Source organism: Lethenteron reissneri, chromosome 7 (genome assembly GCF_015708825.2).
Source record: "Lethenteron reissneri isolate LAM-NWPU_2019-01 chromosome 7, ASM1570882v1, whole genome shotgun sequence".
NCBI lineage: Eukaryota > Metazoa > Chordata > Hyperoartia > Petromyzontiformes > Petromyzontidae > Lethenteron > Lethenteron reissneri.
This window is the reverse complement of record NC_083785.1, coordinates 3,292,350-3,312,303: the sequence shown is the minus strand read 5'-3', so window position 1 is coordinate 3,312,303 and position 19,954 is coordinate 3,292,350. Positions and strand designations below refer to the sequence as shown.

The following is a 19,954-nucleotide window of genomic DNA, read 5'->3' as shown; positions in this document are numbered from 1 at the left end:
TACGGTGCGAAATAAGTTTAATATACGTACAACGTACACACAATCCATGTCAGATTGAAATGTAAAAAAATACATGCATTGAAGTGCATTTCCTTTGGTCTTAATAATATTCAGCTTGAGAGTTTATGCATTCTTGTGTTTTTAGTGTCAGTATATTTGTAACCTTTGAAAACTAAATCCTCATCAAATTACATTTCACATTGTGTCAAGGACAAGCACGCCACCTGAATTGTGTGAGATAGAGCGATCGAAAGCTATTATTTTCACACAAAAGCAAATGGTTGTGACAGGTGCACATCCATTACATTTGTGAATGACATTAAAATGTACTCTAAGGTTTTTTCCGGTAAAGTCACGTAGCTAAAAAATAAAAAAATTTGTACCTATGTGACTTTACCGCAAAAAACCTAAGAGTATGAATCCTTGCAGTCACGAAAGCTTCAAATCTAGAACATTAATATTAATTAAGACTCGATAGAAACAAAGATGGTCTTCATTAAGTAGAAATATTCAGGTGCTACAGCAGCCTTCTACATAATAAGTTGTATGCACACCAGTATATCAATTGTGCCTACTAAGCCAACGTATGATGCGATAACTCGCTCTTTACAGTCATTTGCCACAGATAACACGGCACAAATATTCTCTTAAAGCAAACACAAAGGTGAGGCTTAATTTGCAGCGGTGACAACGGTTAAAAATACGTCCATAACCTAATACAGTAAAACCTTGGATTGCGAGCATAATTCGTTCTGGAAACGTGTTTGTAATTCAAAGCACTCGTATATCAAAGCACTCGTATATCAGTTGTGATCACGTGACGCTCGGCAGACAAAGCGTATACACGTACTCCTCGTATTGCAAGACCTCGCTCGTTTATCAAATTCATATTTACTAAAAAAATTTGCTCGTCTTGCAAAACACTCACAGACCAAGTTGCTCGCAATCAAAGGTTTTACTCTAGTCCCACATAAAAGTTATCCCCCAAGAATATTGGCTCAATTCTAGGTGACCATGTGAGACCATTAACCACGAGATTTGAGAACCAAGTGCAATCAGAGGTGGTTGCCTGGATTTCAATCCAGGATCTCAGCAGTGCCGGTGGCTCATTGCTCTGGGTTGCTGCGGTGGCAGGATGTTAACTCCCTCGCCTGGTATGCATGTACTCCCCGTGGTCACGTGGATTTTTCTCCGGGTCCTCCGGTTTTTCCCTCCACATTTAGAAACAACAAGCGTTTAGAGTATTTGGCTGCTGTACATTTCCACATGATGAGCCACTTCGTTGAGCTATCATTTGTGGCCAGGTCACTTCTAACAAAGATATAAATAGCTTAGCGGGCCTTACGTGGTAAAAATAACAAATAGTAAAATGGCCATTGTGAACTCAATGAGCCACCAGCCGGTGATTTCAGAAAGCTGAAACACATCCCATATTTACACCATTGGAACCTCATTTGCCAGTAAAAAATATGATAATTGGTTTTTTACCCTTCAATCTGGCAACAAAACTGACACCTTTTTTACAAGGAGTCATGTTTGCATAGACCACAATACCTGCAGTCATAATGCAAACAAAAAACATAACTCTGATAATGTATGCACTGTCCTTGAAGTTGATTGGTCCACACCCGAAAGCTGTATCGGTACTGTGGTCTATGCAAACATGACTCCTTGTAAAAAAGGTATCAGTTTTGTTGCCAGATAGAAGGGTAAAAAAACAATGATCACATCCCGTATTATTTACAATATATTTGTCACACTCTGCAATACACATTTATGTTACGAATCCCTTGTTATCCACAACATCACAGCTACACAATGAGCACCGGCTCGATGATGGCCTTAAATAACATTGAAGAGTGCGTCGATCCATTGCTGTACTTTGTGTGTGCGTTTGCGTTTACTTTCGTCACCTTGGTGACCCAGGTCATCCTTGCAAATGACTTTTGAGTTTGCACCTCGTTAACGAAAATAAACTTGATGTTTTTTTAAAAACGACCATTTATTGTAGTAGTAGTAGTGAGCCTAACCTCAAAAAGACTATCTTTTACCAAAATATGTTCTGATATCTGATGTAAAAAATGTATTCTATTAAGAGTCTTTTACGGATTAACATTCTGAAACAGCAATTCCCTTACAATAACATGTTTTTTGTGCCTGATATGGAATACAAGTTTACAGATATGACACACAAAGATCGATCGGCTTGCTGCAAAACAAAAATAGATCAGCAAGCATAAATGTACGACAACAATTGTTAAAGCGTGCAGAACATCCTGAGAACAAATCATTCAAACCTACGTGACACGGAAAAAAGTGTTCTTCTCTTTAAACATTGACAACTTTAGAGAATGTGCAAAGATATATTCAGAAACACGAACAGCACACGATCAAACTCTCCACTCCAGGGACCGGGCCAACCATGGAGGGGAGAAGCCGATTGAAAATCTTTCGCAGTTTGTTTACATTGAGCTGCAGTTCTCTTTTCAAATTCTCTTCCAATGTCCCTCTAGAAGCTGTTAATCAGATCTTTGCACTTAAGGTCCTTCCACAACATCCAATAACTGTCAGACTGTGGGGAATCATGTCAATTTTCACCATATACAACTCTTGATCCTCTTCCGTAAATACAGAATAATTCCACTTCAGAGTAGTGAAGACAACATCGGTTGTGCTCAAGCGCACCGATCTACCAAACACACACACGCACGCAATACACACGCAAATATACCTTAAACTTGCACCGAAGCACACACTTCTTTTCGGGTAGGTTTTGCTCGCGAGCTCAACTCTAGATGTGTCATCGGCAGCGCCGACACGGAACCATGAGCGTTTCCGCACGTGTTGTGTGGAGGTAGAGACAATCACACAGGCGGCTTGACAGGCTTGTCTATCAGCGAGCTTCTCCCTTGCTCACGGGCAGGGATGGAATGGGGCTGTGTCAAGGCCCCGTGGTGTCTGTCTCTCAGTGGTGGTGTGCGTGGTGGCCACGTTGTGGGTTGCTGCCCGCCGGTTGCAGCTTCTCCGAGCTCTTGTCCTTGGTCTCCGTGTCGGACTCGGACGAGGCCTCTTGGGACTGCTTGCTCCACATGTCTGTGTAGATGCCCCCTTTGGTTAGAAGCTCATCGTGCCTGCGATGCACGAAGAATGGAAAGGGAGGCAGAACTTAATTAACAAGAATGAGAAGTGGCTTCGGCGGTACGTGTGGCATTGTATCGCCACAGCGGCCGGAGTGGCCGTGGACAATAGAAGGTTGCGTCGTTTGGCTCGTCAAGTTAAAAACCCTGCAGCGGTGTGCGACTGTGATCATCCAGGACAGTCCGTACAACACATAACGACGCAATGTCCCCAATCACAAATACGAAGGAGACATCACAGCGATGCACTCCGCTGCTCTCCGACACGATTATCTGGCTTGAGACAACCTGAATGCGAAATTGCAGTTGTTGCTTTGCAGAATTATGCTCCCGTCCACCATGAGCAGGCCAATTGCGAGAGAGCCTTACTAACTAGGCCCTGAGTGACCGTCCTTGTGGCAATAAGCAATACATGTCACGTACTGGCATTCCTTCATGGCAAGGCAATTACATTTTTGGAAGTTCTCCAAGTCAGGTCATGCCATCCTTGTACTGACACAATTAATAGTGTTAAACTGATAATGGTCCATTATCCAGGAAAGGCTTGGCGAGTTTAAATACTCTTATTTTATGAGGATCCTTGTTGGGCAGCACTGTTAGCAGAATTCTTGGCTCACAATCGGAAGGCAGCGAGTACAAATTCTGCTTATTGGTATCTAAATAAGTACCACTGTCTCGGAAGTTAAGTGTGGTTGTCCTACAGCGAGACTAGTTTATACCATAGGAACGTTTAATTTTTCACCACTGCCCCTACAATAACAATAAGTACCTCCCAACACTTCATTGAGCAGCAAAATCGGGTTTGAGTTGACTTTACAAACAGCAGGAATTCCAAATACTCACAGAAAACTGAACTATCCCTGGAAATTGTCCAGCATTATTTCAGTGAACAGGAATAATAATTTGGATAAGTACTACTTGGTTCTTTCGGTAAAGTTACGTGGATGAAAATAAAAATATTTTTTATATTATTTTCACCTACGTGACTTTACCAAAAGAACCAAAAAGTCTGGATCCTTGCAGTCCCGAAAACTTGAAATCTCGAAATATGGATAAGGTGAAGGTGCAGCCTTGCACCTTCACCATCACTAGAGGGGCCTCTATAGGGTATTTTGGCCTACTTCAGAATCAGAATCTTTATTTAGAATGGAGGAATCCCATGACCTATGGAGCTCTTTTTCACAGATGTCCAACAGGGGCGGGTCACAATTAACTTGAGAAACCTTTCTGCATCGGTCAGATGCCTTGGGATAGGTGGGCGTACCACACTTGACCTCACAATCTGCTACTCGACGAACTGTGGTGCATCCATTTAGACAACCAAGCCACTTACCTCCCTCGCTCCACAATCTGGCCGTCCTGCAGCACAAGTATCTGGTCTGCGTTGATGATGGTCGAGAGTCTGAACAGAAGCAAATGCAGGTCCGGCATTAATGTTCCATGTTTTATTGTGGTTAAGCCATCTGGGTGGAGCATCAACAGCGAGCCGGGGGCCTTGCGCTTGGATAGGATGAGAGTTCAAATCCCGGTTGGATTCAGACTCTGCCCTTAATTGCTCTGGGTTGAATAACATCAGTACCACCCTAAGGAGCAATCAACAATGATTGTCCGATTAAAATACATTTTCCTGTCATAGGAATGTGTAAACTAAGCGGGACCAATTTTAAACGCTGCCCTTTGTGTCTTGCCAGTGGCAGTTTTTCCAGTGAATGAGATGGCATAGGAGGCACCCTGGAGCACTGTGGCATCGACTGTGATCACCTGTGTATTCAAGTTGGCACAGTAGGGGGCACAGGTGGTGCATCAGCCAGTCATCTCGGTCATCTCAGTCAGTCGACCCGTGGCACCTGGGTCTGACCCGTGGCACCTGGGTCTGCCCCGTGACCTCCTGTCAGCGGGCGTTCGACACTTCACGTGGCCTCAAGGTGCACATGGCCTGGCACGAGTGTCGTGGTGACGTCACCGCCACTTAGTGGCGAATAGCGGTTGTTGTTGTTGTGTTCATGTGGTGGGGGAGTGGAAGGGCAGCGGTTAGTGCGCCACGCTACCAAACGAGCGACCCGGGTTCGATTCTTGCTCAACTGATCTTCGGCCTCCCCTAGGTCGACTCAGCCTCAACTGAATTCCTGGTGCGGTGTGTAAACATCGCTACTTGGGTTACAAAGGTGGTGGTGCTGGCCACTCACCCCCTCGTGTGCCGTGTCGGCCTTCATAGGTGCTCGCTAACCGCACTTGCCCCGACAGTCAGTTAAGGATATACGGGGGATCATTGTCTTTGTATTAACGTGGAATACATTTGTTTTTGTACTCGTGTGTGCACACGCGTGTGAGTTAGCACCCTGTCACCGACGGGCGACGCACACGCACCTGTGCGCTATCACCACGGAGGTTCTGTTGGCACAGATCTTCGCCAGAGAGGCCTGGATGTTCCGCTCCGTCTGTGTGTCGAGAGCGGACGTCGCCTGGAAAGACAAAGGGGTGCCGCGTTGACGTCACTGCGCCGCCGCCGTTCGATGCGCACGGCGACCAGAGAGGACGGCCATCGACTCGCAGCACGTGATGGTGCATCATTCACACCAAGGCCGGAGCCATGGAGTCAACATTGGGGGGGACCAAATCTTCCAGGGGGTCTCGGGGTGCACCCCCCCCCCCCCCAGATAAAAAATCTAAATTTGAAAACGAATTTCCTGCCATTTCCTGCCTAAAATAAATAAAAAATTCACTAACACATTGGATTGACTTTTTATTTTATTACAATAATGTCTAAGGTACTCATTTCAGGCTGAACCGACTTCGGAGAGGCCCAGGACCGGTTCAGATAATAGTCACTGGTGTTAGCCGTGAAGGGGAACCAAATTCGGGTCGCCGGGTTCCTAGCGCATCGCGCTAACCGTTGCACTGCCGCTCACCACACACACACACACACAGCCACAAGCCCAAGCATGCGTGGGCGGACACCCACACACACAGAGACAAGGACACAGCCAATCGTTGTGCTGCAGGGCGGCACCTCATCGAGCAGGATGAGTTCGGGGGCCTTGAGGATGGTGCGTGCGATGGCCACGCGCTGCTTCTCCCCACCGCTCAACTTGAGGCCGCGCTCTCCCGACCTGCGTGTCGTAGCCTGCGCAGGCACACGCACGCACACACGCACGCAAGGTTACGACGATTACAACGGTGACAATCATAATCAACAACGGTCGCACTCATTACACGCAAACTGCTTGCCACCAATAAACTACAATACCTTGCTGGTCTCGTCAAGGAGCATAAACCATCTGGCGAACTCCGGTCATCCTCGCAGCGGCTTTTGGCGAGCCATCGGACAAAGACGGTTACCGCATTGCGCATCAGATGTGCTTCTGTGGTCATCTGGAAAGCTCTTCCTTCCGATATCAGGAAGCCACTGGAGCTATGCACTTAAATCGAGATTGAAAACTCATTCCTTTAGAACTGATTTTTGTGTTTAGTTTGTTGTCCTTCCCCCGCACCTCCGATCAGCACCATTGGCTATGTATGGTGCGAAAGAAGTTTAACATACATACATACCTTCACTCACTCTCGGAGAGAGATGAATGACTCAGAGGCGCAAGGAGCCACAGAACAGCGGGAGAGACAGCCACGCGATAATCCAGCACTGACAATTACTGTGGTCCTCCATATATTAAGGTGTTATCAGCCAATTAATCAGGGTTTGCATGCTGGAGGAAAGTGGATCACCCGAAGAAAACCCAACGCATGCAAGGGAAAAACACTCTACCTCATACAGACAAAACAGGGGAGTCCACATTTGTTGTACTGCCCTCTCCCGGCAAGCCAGGGTAGAGCACCTTGACGCAGATGGGGAGTTTCGCGACATTCGTGCGGTGATCCACCAACCGCCGCTGCCTCCACCGTGCTGGATTAGAGGCGCGCGGCGACCACGCGACAACGACGACGACTTCTTATTTATTTATTCGCACAGCGCATCTCGGCGAGACTCGACACGCTTCGTCTCACCCTCCGGGAAGGAGAGGATGCGGTCGTGAATGTCCGCGGCCCTCGCCGCCTCCTCCACCTCCTCGTCGCTCGCCGTCACGCGGCCGTAGCGGATGTTGTTGCGGATCGTGTCATTGAAGAGCACAGTGTCCTGCGGCACCACCCCGATGTGCTGCCGCAGAGACTTCTGCTTCACCTGGACGAGGCGCGCGGCGTTCAAAACGTGGACAGCACGGTCACCCTCGGCGCTGTTGATCACAATCCTTGACTCTCTCTCTCTCTCACAACCACCGATTCCCCTCACCTCGCTCTACTCCCCTTCGCATTCACAAGGCAGCAGCAGTGGCCAAGTAAACAATAAAAAACTAATTTGACCAGGTAAGACCCACGGAACTACGTATCTCTTTTTCTGAAGCGACATGGCCACAAATGATAGCTCAACGAAGTGGCTCATCGTGTCACATCTAGAAACGCATATTTCTAAATGTTAAGGGAAAAGCCAGGACCCGGAAAAAAATCCACGCGACCACGGGGAGAGAGAGAGACACATAAACTACAAATATACAGCAGCAGGCGTCAGGGTCAGAATCGAACCCACACCCTCCAGTATACCAGGCGAAGTAGTTAACATCTCGTCATGTCCTTGTTATGAAATCCGAAGACAACTTCTGCTCAATGGGAGCTCACTCCTCCTATGCTGCTCCCGCCATCGCTCTGTTCAGGTGCAGGCTCAAGACATTCCTATTTCCCTCTCTCCATTTGACTAAATAACCTCTTCCCATTACACCCCTCACCTTTTCCCCTCCGCTCCCTAATCATAAACATAGAGGCATGGTTACATGTTTATGCTAATCCACATTGCATTAAATGTGGATTGCATTCAGTCACCGATCGGAAACTTACACAGAGGCGGCTGTGGGCATAATGCGGCTAAAATATGTTTACTAATGCACAGAGGTTCTTAACGTTACCCAGAATATCAGCACTTTGGGACAGTGTATTCATCGAAAGGTGTTTCATGAGTGAACCTGGTCGCGGCTGACAATGATGATCACAGTGAAAATGTAAGGTGTATTCCTGTTCAATTGAACATGCTGTGCAGCTCAGAGTACTAGGTACTAGGTACCCTGAGCTGATGGTAAATATTCCACATTCCTATGGCAGAGAACAACTACTTCCGACTTTTTACAAATTGGCACACATATCATTGACCCCACAGGGACAATGGTGGGCTGAGTCAACTGCAACCGATATTTCAACTGGCAACCTCACTCCATCTGTGAGTTGAGCAACCTAACAGCAGCACAACTCAGCCAGCTATACTTTCATTGATAGCACTGACCAATTAGCACGATGGGAGTGCCACCCAGAGGTTGGAGACCAAAGACCTGAATCCACATGGGGATGGGGCGGAATTACTGTAACAGCAGACCTTGCAGGTCAAATGTCAACTTTGAAACAGCTGAGTGATTTGGAAAAAGGAAGTGGTAGCGAAGCATGGGGGCATGAACAGCATTGGCCGTTGTGACATCTTGAGGTTGACTCTACAAACCTTGGAGATGTCTTGACCATCAATGCTGATGCATCCAGATGTGACGTCGTAGAACCGAAATAGCAGACGCATGACTGTGCTCTTCCCCGCACCCGATGGACCAACCTGCAGCACAAGATCCATTATGAAGCCAGGTCAGTGCACAGACAGAATCGTCGTGGAACGGAGCAACCTAATTACATTGCAGCAAAGGAGTTCACCGTCCTGCTACATTCATCTGCGGGTTAAAGTTCCTTCTGCAATACACCCAGCCATCAGATTTACCATGCAAGTCGAAAAAGATGGCAAGCTACCTTTTTTAGATGTCCTAATACAAAAGAGACCTGATGGTTCAATGAGCCACTCTGTCTACAGGAAAGCTACCCATACGGATGCTTACCTGAAACCGGATTCCCACCACCATCCATCCCAGAAGAATTCACTCATCAAGACTCTGCACCATGGAGCCCAATGCATCTCAGACCAGGAATACATTGCCAGTGAACTCAAGCACGTACACCAAGCTCTTAAGGCTAATGATTACTCCGACTACACAATCCGCAAAGCGATCACACCAACCATGAAGAAGGACCCTCCTGAGGAGCCATTCAAAACCATCACCTTACCCTACATTGCGGGGATCACAAAAAAGATCTACAAAATCTTGAATAAACACAAGATCCAGGTCCGATTCAACACAGTACATAAAATCTGTGATCTGGTTCCGTCTGTAAAAGATGTGATTCCGGACATACAGTACCCTGGCGTTTACAAACTGAGTTGCCTCTGTGGTAGCAGTTACATTGGGGAAACCCAACGACATGTCTCGGACCGCATCCGTGAGCACAAAGCAGACCTGAAAAACGGTAGGACCAACACCTCGGCCGTGGCAGATCACTGTTATAATTCAGTGGGCTCACATGACATTGATTTCTCCAAGACGGAGGTTCTCTGCAAGCCATCTGGCTACCATGAGAGATTTGTTCATGAGGCTATCCACATATACAAACACAGAGACAATTTCAACCGAGAAGATGGATTCTGGCTCAGCAATTATTGGAAGGATTTGATAAACCATTTCGGGTCTTAATTGATTGTGTTCAAGCTTACGGTGACTTTCAGACCGCATTCCATTTTCTGCTCCCCCCTCCTCTTTTCCATGCTGCTGACGTCAGGACAAACCGCCACTTTTCCTAATTTTCTTGCTGTCGATTTCACACCTGATGATTTCTTGTGTTGCATTCGAAACGTCGTGAGAATTTTTATTGTTTTATATTTTTATTATTTTATTACTTCCCTTCTACGTGACGTTACCGAAAGAACAAAGAAAAAAGAGGCAAAGTTAAGTTTTTTTTTTACCTTTGACTCGATAATTTGGCCCATCGGCCTCAATGCTGCTTATCTACTATACCACGTGAGACCTAATTCAAAATCACAGCAAATAGATGCATGCCATTGGAGGAATCTCCCTCCGAGTAATTCAATTATCGTTGAATTTCGACGGCATATGCACTAGTTAAAATGAAATAAAAAACAAATCCTAGAGTACACTTACCAGAGCGATGGTTTTTCCTGAAGGCACAGTAAATGATACATTCTTCAGGATGTCCCTCCTGGTTCAGTGTGTGCAGAGGAGTGAAAAGGCCAGACATTTGAGAATGGAGGGACGTGAGAACATTTCATAAGAACAAATGTCGAAATGTACAAAATAGTCTCATAAATGACAAGCAATTAGAAAAGATATGTTTATTCCTTATTACTTTATATTCCAACTGTGTTGTTGGTGTTATTAAAATGTAACGTTATTTGGTGATACTGTGTTGGCAGTGGTGCACACGCACAAATAACAAAATAATACAATAATCGTCAATAACACTGTGGCCTAAAAATAAAATATATATTATACAGTCTTTCTGCTTTGCAAAACTGTGTTCATCACATTTCAACCAAATGGAATTTGCGGTCATGAAACTCTGAAGAAGCTAAATTAGGTGAAAAAATTAACCCGTAAAAACAAAGTTTTTCACTATAAATCCTTTATATGCGTGGCGGCTAATCCTTTATATGCGTGGCGGCTAATCAACTCGCAACAACTTGAGAACCAGGTTAACGAACGGCTGACCAGATCCAAACCCAAGATCTCAACGGTAACGTCTTGCGGTGCTCCGACTTAAGCGAACAAGAGGTGACGCTGCCCAACATTTCGCTGGGCCGTGCAGACACATGGGCTTGACTTGCGAGCGAGCTGTGAAGAAAGAAGAATTACCCGTTCACGTAGTTGAAAGAGACGTTGTCGAATTCCACGTTGCCATGGGAGAGATGCAGACTCACCGCGTTGACATCGTCCACCACCTACAGAGCCAAATAGTTCCACGCATATTACAGACAAGTGAATCAGTGTTACCTGCATAGCCAATAATGCACTCTGATTACTAATCGAGTATATAATTACAATAACCCCCCCCTCCGCCTAAAATCGTTGCACCTGATGAGTTAAATGATGCCGTCACCCTGCTGCTGCTCTATTTAAGACCGGGAGCAAGAGCAGAGCCTCACCATTCTGGCAAATTGCCCGATGATGCTGGATGCAATTACCAGCGAAACGTCGTACTCAAAAATTGTAAATGTTGTGGTTTCACGCTTCAACACACCGGTGGGCTAAAGCAGTGAACTATTTGTCTTTTTGTCAACGTGACACTTTTTTTGCCGATTGGCCGTGTCGGGTGGTGGAGGGTTACGACACATTTTTAAATAACGTGATCTAACCCAAAAACGTCGATTATGAATGCACTCTTAATGACTGAATACTGTAGAGGAGCCGTTCCCATCTTGTTGTTTGGCGGACCCCTGGTGGTCCACGAGGTTACTACAGGGAGGTCCGTGGAAAATCAAAAAAATAATAACATCGTCACAGGAAAGGTACAATTTCAAGTAACTCGTAGCGTGTGGTGGTCCACCAAATGATTGGAGGTTGAAAAGGAGTCCGTACACTCGAGAAGGTTGGGAACCGCTGATCTAGAACGATAATTATATGCAGGAAGCCCTTTATTCGGTTTATTTGTTACATCTTATTTTAAAACGATATTTCGCCTAGAAAACTCCCTCGAGATAGAATATCTTGTCCGTACGGATGTCCTGTGCATATTTTATTCAAATTGTGTGCTTTCTTTCTTGTTTAGTATACACATTGAACTTCGCTGTGTATAATTATTTAATGTACGATTGTATGTTGATCTCCTTTCGCACCATACTTAGCCAACCGTGCTAACCCGAGGTGTGAATTTAAGTCAATGTTAAAGAATGTTAACGGTTATGATTCCCTGTAGTCTTCATCAGAGCTGGTTTTAAAATGTTTCAAACAGTGTTATTTTCTGCACTCTTTTTCACTTCATACATTGGAATGTAACATTGTGTTCTACCTTGTTTAAACGCAGGCCTAGCTAACAAGACTCCCGGGGGTCTCACCGACCTCTCAGCTGCTTAAACACGAAGGTCGTCTATCGCTCTTTCTCTCTCACAGAGTCGCGACAGCCATGGAAAGTGACGAGTCACTCACCTCTTTCTCCTCGCCAAACAGCTCAAACATGTTCTCCATGTCGATAAAGGAGCTCTGGATCATCCTGAGAGAGATGGGCGTGATTGACAACATCAGCGCCTTTCGCTTTTAATTATAACAATAATTTCAACTTGTAACGGCGCTGCACAGTAGTATTTGCTCGCTCGATCTCCGAGAGAATGAACGACTCGGAGGCGCAAGGAGGAGCCAGATGATGAACCGGTGCCCATTTCCCCCTGCCAAGCTCTGTGATCCTCTATATATTAAGGTCTTCTTGGCCAATTAATGCGCGTACATATTTGTGGGAGGAAAGTGGAGCACCCGGAGAAGACCCACGCGTGCGAGGGGGCAACACTCTATCCGATGCAGATGGAACAGATGGAGCCCACGTTTGCTCTACCGCCTTCTCCTGGCAAGCCAGGGTATAGCTCTTCAACTCCCACGGAAAGGCAGTTTCACGACATTTGTGCGATCCACCAACCCTTGCCTCCACGGTGCTGGATTGCAGGCGTGCACCACGACCGCCCAGCAATAACACCATAGATGCCCTAATTGTCGGTGTCAATCACATTAAAAATGTACACTGACATTCTGCACGACGAAGCTCAATTACCATTGTGTTCTGTATGTATGGGTGTGCGTCAAACTAGAAACCAATTCAAATGAATAGGGTCCTTGCTTTTAAACATCCGACAGTTCAGCAGCATTGGTTTAAGCAAGCCTGACTCTGCTGATGAGACAATGAATAGCGAAGCCAGTTCTTGAGTGTGCTGCAGCATAGATGCACTCCAGGAAGAATGTGTGACTGATGGGATGTGTTAAAAAAAATAACGAGGAGAGACAAATATGGGCTGGAGGCATTATGTCTGCTTATTTATTGTGTGCCGTGAAATAATTAAATGATCAAAAACACACACACATTGCAATTACAAGACCTGTTCTGCCACTATGCAGGTTTTCCTGATGGGGATTCTCAGTGACGGCATGCAATATTCAAATGTAATCAGGCCCGAGGGTGCTGGGCACAAGGCAGCCTCACCTGTAATACGTTCCGAACCAGTTAAGAGGCACGTAGAGCTGAATGATGTACGTTCCAAACAGCACAAAGTCGCCCACCTGGAATGAGATGTGTACAATGACATTTGGCTTTGTATCTACGTATGTACGTTGAACTTATTTCGCAGCGTACTTAGCCAACCGTGATAATCGGAGATGCAGGGGAAGGACAACAAACTAAACACAAAAAGCAGTTCTAACGAAATGAGTTTTCAATCAGGACCCACAGGACCAATTACGAAACAGCACAGGAAAATTGCTTCTCTTGAATACGGTTATAATCAGATTGCGCAATGAACGATATGCAAAAGCGGAGTTAGGAATTCTCTTATGAGTCCAGCCCATCGTGAAATCGAGGCTACTGGACTAATCTTTTTGGAGTGGTCCCTTTTGATGAGGTATGCTGCAGAGAAAAATGCATTTGCTGTTGTGTAACTCTGATGTAATTACATCTTATTATAATCAGACATCTGTGTGTTCTGCAGGCCACGCTCTGCCTTGATGGAGGTAAACATGTTTCTAGATGTATTTTCTGTCCAGTGTTTTTTTATGGACTTTGCATCTTATATATATACACAAAGAACATCGTGTATACTTTATTGCACATGGCAATGTAATAAAATGTCCTGTCAAGCATAAAATTCATCCACTGCATTGCTGCTCAAACCTTAGGAAAATCCCGAAGATTAAGCCCGGCCCTAGCTCAAGACTTAAAATGAATCCTGACATTAACAATGGAGTAATGACAGGTGAAGTCTATCCCTGGCCAGGAATTTAAGTCTCAACCTTTGAATGCTATGGACCCCCGAGTATTTAGATGCTATATTAACTTTCCTTATTATGACTATTACCACTATAACCCTAATTATAATGCAAGCTTCAATTCTAGCCATTAGGGCTGCACTGATGCCAGCCCTAATGGGACACTCTAAGCCCCAGCAAAATTCCAAAGTTCTATTCCATAACCCTGATGCCACAACCTTTGCTATAATAATATTAATGAACATAGTCTTGGCTCATCGCACCTCCGATTAGCACGGTTGGCTACGTACGGTGCGAAAGAGATTCAACATACTAACATACGTGCATACATGCTAAGAATATAGACTTAACCAGAACCAAACCAAAACAATAGCTCAAACTCCAACTTCACCCCAACCCAGGCCCGGTGACATGTCCAAGCAGTACCGTGTTTGCCGCAGAGCTTTGCAGTTCAAACCCGACAGGCCGCGTTGGTTACTTATTCAGGTGTAGTAACCTTACATCACGTATTCAGGTGTAGTAACCTTACATCACGTATTCAGGTGTAGTAACCTTACATTACGTATTCAGGTGTAGTAACCTTACATCACGTATTCAGGTGTAGTAACCTTACATTACGTTTTCAGGTGTAGTAACCTTACATCACGTATTCAGGTGTAGTAACCTTACATCACGTATTCAGGTGTAGTAACCTTACATCACGTTTTCAGGTGTAGTAACCTTACATCACGTATTCAGGTGTAGTAACCTTACATCACGTATTCAGGTGTAGTAACCTTACATCACGTATTCAGGTGTAGTAACCTTACATTACGTTTTCAGGTGTAGTAACCTTACATCACGTATTCAGGTGTAGTAACCTTACATTACGTATGCAGGTGTAGTAACCTTACATTACGTATGCAGGTGTAGTAACCTTACATCACGTATTCAGGTGTAGTAACCTTACATCACGTATTCAGGTGTAGTAACCTTACATTACGTTTTCAGGTGTAGTAACCTTACATCACGTATTCAGGTGTAGTAACCTTACATCACGTATTCAGGTGTAGTAACCTTACATCACGTTTTCAGGTGTAGTAACCTTACATCACGTATTCAGGTGTAGTAACCTTACATTACGTATTCAGGTGTAGTAACCTTACATCACGTATTCAGGTGTAGTAACCTTACATTACGTTTTCAGGTGTAGTAACCTTACATCACGTATTCAGGTGTAGTAACCTTACATCACGTATTCAGGTGTAGTAACCTTACATCACGTTTTCAGGTGTAGTAACCTTACATCACGTATTCAGGTGTAGTAACCTTACATCACGTATTCAGGTGTAGTAACCTTACATCACGTATTCAGGTGTAGTAACCTTACATCACGTTTTCAGGTGTAGTAACCTTACATCACGTATGCAGGTGTAGTAACCTTACATCACGTATGCAGGTGTAGTAACCTTACATCACGTTTTCAGGTGTAGTAACCTTACATTACGTTTTCAGGTGTAGTAACCTTACATCACGTATTCAGGTGTAGTAACCTTACATCACGTATTCAGGTGTAGTAACCTTACATCACGTATTCAGGTGTAGTAACCTTACATCACGTTTTCAGGTGTAGTAACCTTACATCACGTATGCAGGTGTAGTAACCTTACATCACGTATGCAGGTGTAGTAACCTTACATCACGTAGTCAGGTGTAGTAACCTTACATCACGTATTCAGGTGTAGTAACCTTACATTACGTTTTCAGGTGTAGTAACCTTACATCACGTATTCAGGTGTAGTAACCTTACATCACGTATGCAGGTGTAGTAACCTTACATCACGTATTCAGGTGTAGTAACCTTACATCACGTATTCAGGTGTAGTAACCTTACATCACGTATTCAGGTGTAGTAACCTTACATCACGTATTCAGGTGTAGTAACCTTACATCACGTATGCAGGTGTAGTAACCTTACATCACGTATGCAGGTGTAGTAACCTTACATCACGTATTCAGGTGTAGTAACCTTACATTACACGCAGTTTTCTTCACAGTGGACGTGAAAGATCCCCTGATGTAATTGGAAATGAGTAGGAAATTGTGCACTGGCGGACACGTCCAAATTTGCAAATGAATTTCCTCAATTGAGATTACACGTAGCAACATTGCCCCCTAAAGTCAAAATAAAGTTTCGTACCTTGGTAAAAACTAGTTTATCTAGTCCACTGCTGCAATGTTATGAACTAAGAAAAACTACTGCAGGCTGCCGGTCAAACCCAGCACTTTTGTGATAGCCTTGCACTATAACAATGGTGCCAGGCTATCATGCATACCAAATGTAATCAATCATTACTATCTATAGATATAAACACGAGCTCATGCCCTTGACTTAACAACTAAGCCTATCTTCTTGGTTCTTTCGGTAAAGTCACGTAGAATGAAAATAATAAAATAATAAAAATAAAACATAATAAAATAATTCTCACGACGTTTCGGCCACAACGCAAGCAGCCGTCCTCAAGTGAAGAACAGGTCTGTCGAGACGACAGAGTCTTCTCGACAGACCTGTTTAATTTTTATTATTTTTATTATCTCCATTCTACGTGACTTTACCGAAAGAACCAAGAAGATGAATCCCTGCAGTCACGAAAGCTAACCATAACCCCTTAACCGTGACCTCGACCACCCCCGGAGGAGGGCTTCAAATCTGCGCTCACCTGTAGCTTCTTGTTGGTAACGAAGTTGGCGCTGAGCAGGGAGCCGGCCAATAGGCCCAGGGCGATCACCACGTTCTGCGCTTGATTGAGCACGGCCAGAGAAGCGTTGGTCTTCCACTCGGCATCCTTCCCAGCATCACCGAGAAAAAGACAAATATCCCCGTATAGTCTTAACAGACTGTGGGTGCAAGTGCTGTTAGCGAGCACCTATGAAGGCCGGCACAGCACACGAAGGGAGTGGGCGGCTAGCACCACGCCCGGCCGCTTTTGTCTCCCCAGTGGCGATGCTTACACTCGGCACCGGGTGCTCATTTGAGGCCGAGTCGACCTAGGAGATGCCCAGGACCGGTTCAGATAATCGTATTGGGCGTGAGCGGGAATCGAACGAGTCGTCAGGTTCATAGCACAGCGTGGTAACCGCTACACTACCACGTCCCCAGATCGACACAGACACACATTCACACATTGCGTATTTCAGCAAGAAAACACTTTCACTTAGCGAATGTAAATATAAACATATAAAAGAGTTATATTTTGTCATCTCCTTCCAGGAAGTGTACGCGTTTTTGTCTGTTGTTATGATGATGATTATTGTTGTTGTTACCACTACAAGAATGAAAAGGATATTTCATAAAGTGACACGCAGTCCACCTATGGCCAAATAATGTGATCATTTCAACTGGTAACGCACCACCGTCGCACTGTATTCGCTCGCTCTCTAACAGAGAGAGCGACTCAGCGGCGCGAAGAAGGAACCACAGACAAGTGGGGAAGGCAGCAGCAGCAGCCAGGTGGTGAGCTGATGCCAATTCCCCCCCGCCTCACCCAAGCTCTGTAATCCTCTATATATGTTAAGGTGTTATTGGCCAATTACCAAGAATGTGCCCGATCTCGTTAGATTTAGGAAGCTATGCAGGGTGGAGCTTGCATAGTACATGGTTGGCCAAGCACAACAATAAGATTGTTTTAGGCTGCAGGGCTATGCGGTGGGCAGAAAAAATAAATCAATTGCGCTGCTGTGCTTCCACGATCAACGAAAATACGCCCCGGCCTTCACAAACCCATAATGGCCGCAGTAAAGTGTGGTAAAATAACCCGCACATGCCGCATGGCGTGGGGGAGGCCCTCGTCCGGTGACATGTTCATGACGTGCAGTGTAGTAGGCGTGGCTTTAAGGTGCCTACGCACCTGATATTCCACAATGGTCTGGTTGAATCGTTGTACTTCATAGCTCTCAGCATTGTAATATTTCACCTGCAAGAAAAAATACGACACTTCAGGTCAATGCCATTTTGTTCAACCTTTTTTTTTATTCCTCCAAGTTGGCGTTTTTTTTAAGTTAAAAGAGTTGTGAACAACTTTGTAAGATGAAGAAAAATCAAGGTAACACTAATCGTACTTCTGTATTTTTGTTCGAATGGTCACATACTTCCACATCGGATAATTGTGGGAGTAAATAAAACGAGTTTAATAACAAAAGTTAGTCATGTAATTAATACAATAATTTTATTTGCAACAATTTAATGCGTATAAAACATTTGCAATATCAATAGGATGGGCTGGTACCAAACTGTTTAACAATAATGTCCTTCATTTAAAACATCCTTATCGTGCCTTGAGACTTTTTTTGGACGATCGTGCATTGAGATATTTTACCAGCTCTTTTATAGTGACATTTCAAGCAGAAGTATCCAAAGAAAGCGCACATAGAGGTCATGAACCCTACTTGCTGACCAACTCCTAACCAAATCGCAGCCCCAGCAAGGAGGCCAGGAAATGGGAGCCTCACGCACATGATCATTGCTGCGTATTTCCACGAACGCTGTAATAAGCATTTGCCACCAAGCATAGATGACAGCCACTGGGTGTAGGGATTGTCTGAAGACCCAGAAGATGTTTAGAGATACATCTCAGAGACACGCATTTTTTTTATATAATGGTAATTTGGAGTCTGACGTTTTTTTCCTTCAACAAGGCAACACTAAATATTGATTATGCTGACGACTGAATCTTTAATACACAGTAGCACTCACGGACACAAGTAGGCTCAGTACGGAGTTGGCAGGCAGTAGTAGCCAGTAGCTGTGTAGATTTAATATTGCACGCAAAACTCCTCTTACCTACGACAAAGTGGGGGGGGAGGGCGAACTTCACCAATCAAATCTCCAATCTTCCCAATAACCACCACTAGGAGGAGTCCCCCAACTTCCAGAGTGGCTGCGCCCTTGGTAGCTAAAGCTGCCACCTGCACCCGATTGACAGCGGAGGTCCCTGCAGGGCGCGGTGGGCCCTGTTTAACACCCTAGTGTGGTCATCTGGGTCAGACAGCGCGTTGACAATTTCTTCTCTCACAGGCTTTTGCTACGTGCTATACTGCAGGCATCTTCGCTCTACAATTCGGCCTAACCCCTACAAGACCACGCGTGGATTACGAGCGGCTGCGATAACTTTATTGCGCTAGAATTGCGCATTACCGTCTCGAAGTTGAGCAGCGAGTCCACGGCCTTGGACTTGGATAGGTTATCTTTGGTGTTCATCTCACGCCGGTACTTTGTCCTCCACTCGGTGATCGCGATCGTGATGCCTGGAGGGCCAATCGTCATTGTTGTCAGCAGCGTCGTCACCATTATTTTGGTCACAGTCATCGGCAAACACGCTTCACAATCATTCACGAGCCGGGCGACAGTCCATTGAAAGAAAAGCTTCAGGCAAATTGACAAGTGGCTTGAAACCTTCATCATCAGTGCTGTTATTCACGATCGCTCATCGCAGCACCAATCTCCTTTGATACTGCATTGGCAGTGGTGCACAAACACAAATAACAAAAACCCAACAATAAAACTTACCAAAAATAGGAATAATCTCCATATATATAAAAGGCAAAGTTGTGATTGTGTGTGTCTGTTCAAAATGTCTAGCGTACTTCCCGACATGCAACAAACTTGAAATTTGCCATGTGAGTACTTTCCAGACTGTACACCATGCAAAAATAAAAAAATACACTTTTTTTGGGTGGGGGGGGGAGCTCAATAATGCATATAGTTTTTGCACGGCAAGTGAGCTGTGACGTCAAATCTGTCACGTGACCCGCGCATGTGGAAGCGTAACGAATTGTAGTGTAGTGGTTAGCGCGCCGTGCTACGAACCCGGCGACCCGAGTTCGATTCCCGCTCACGGCCACCACCGGTGACGATTATTTGAACTGGTCCTGGGCCTCCCCTAGGTCGACTCAGTC

At 45.1% G+C, this 19,954-nt stretch overlaps 1 protein-coding gene across 1 annotated transcript in view; it reads right to left on the bottom strand.

The window, feature by feature from the left end:
• LOC133355925 (ATP-binding cassette sub-family B member 6-like) overlaps positions 1–19,954 on the bottom strand; it is a 54,565-nt gene continuing 34,611 nt past the window's right edge. The window contains 14 exon segments of the mRNA XM_061573353.1: positions 1–3,131; positions 4,471–4,539; positions 5,505–5,599; positions 6,148–6,246; positions 6,248–6,261; positions 7,137–7,311; positions 8,668–8,772; positions 10,202–10,259; positions 10,913–10,998; positions 12,203–12,266; positions 13,242–13,318; positions 16,720–16,845; positions 17,908–17,973; positions 19,194–19,303. Of these exon segments, the coding sequence (XP_061429337.1) occupies positions 2,966–3,131; positions 4,471–4,539; positions 5,505–5,599; positions 6,148–6,246; positions 6,248–6,261; positions 7,137–7,311; positions 8,668–8,772; positions 10,202–10,259; positions 10,913–10,998; positions 12,203–12,266; positions 13,242–13,318; positions 16,720–16,845; positions 17,908–17,973; positions 19,194–19,303 (1,310 nt within the window). The 3' untranslated portion in view covers positions 1–2,965.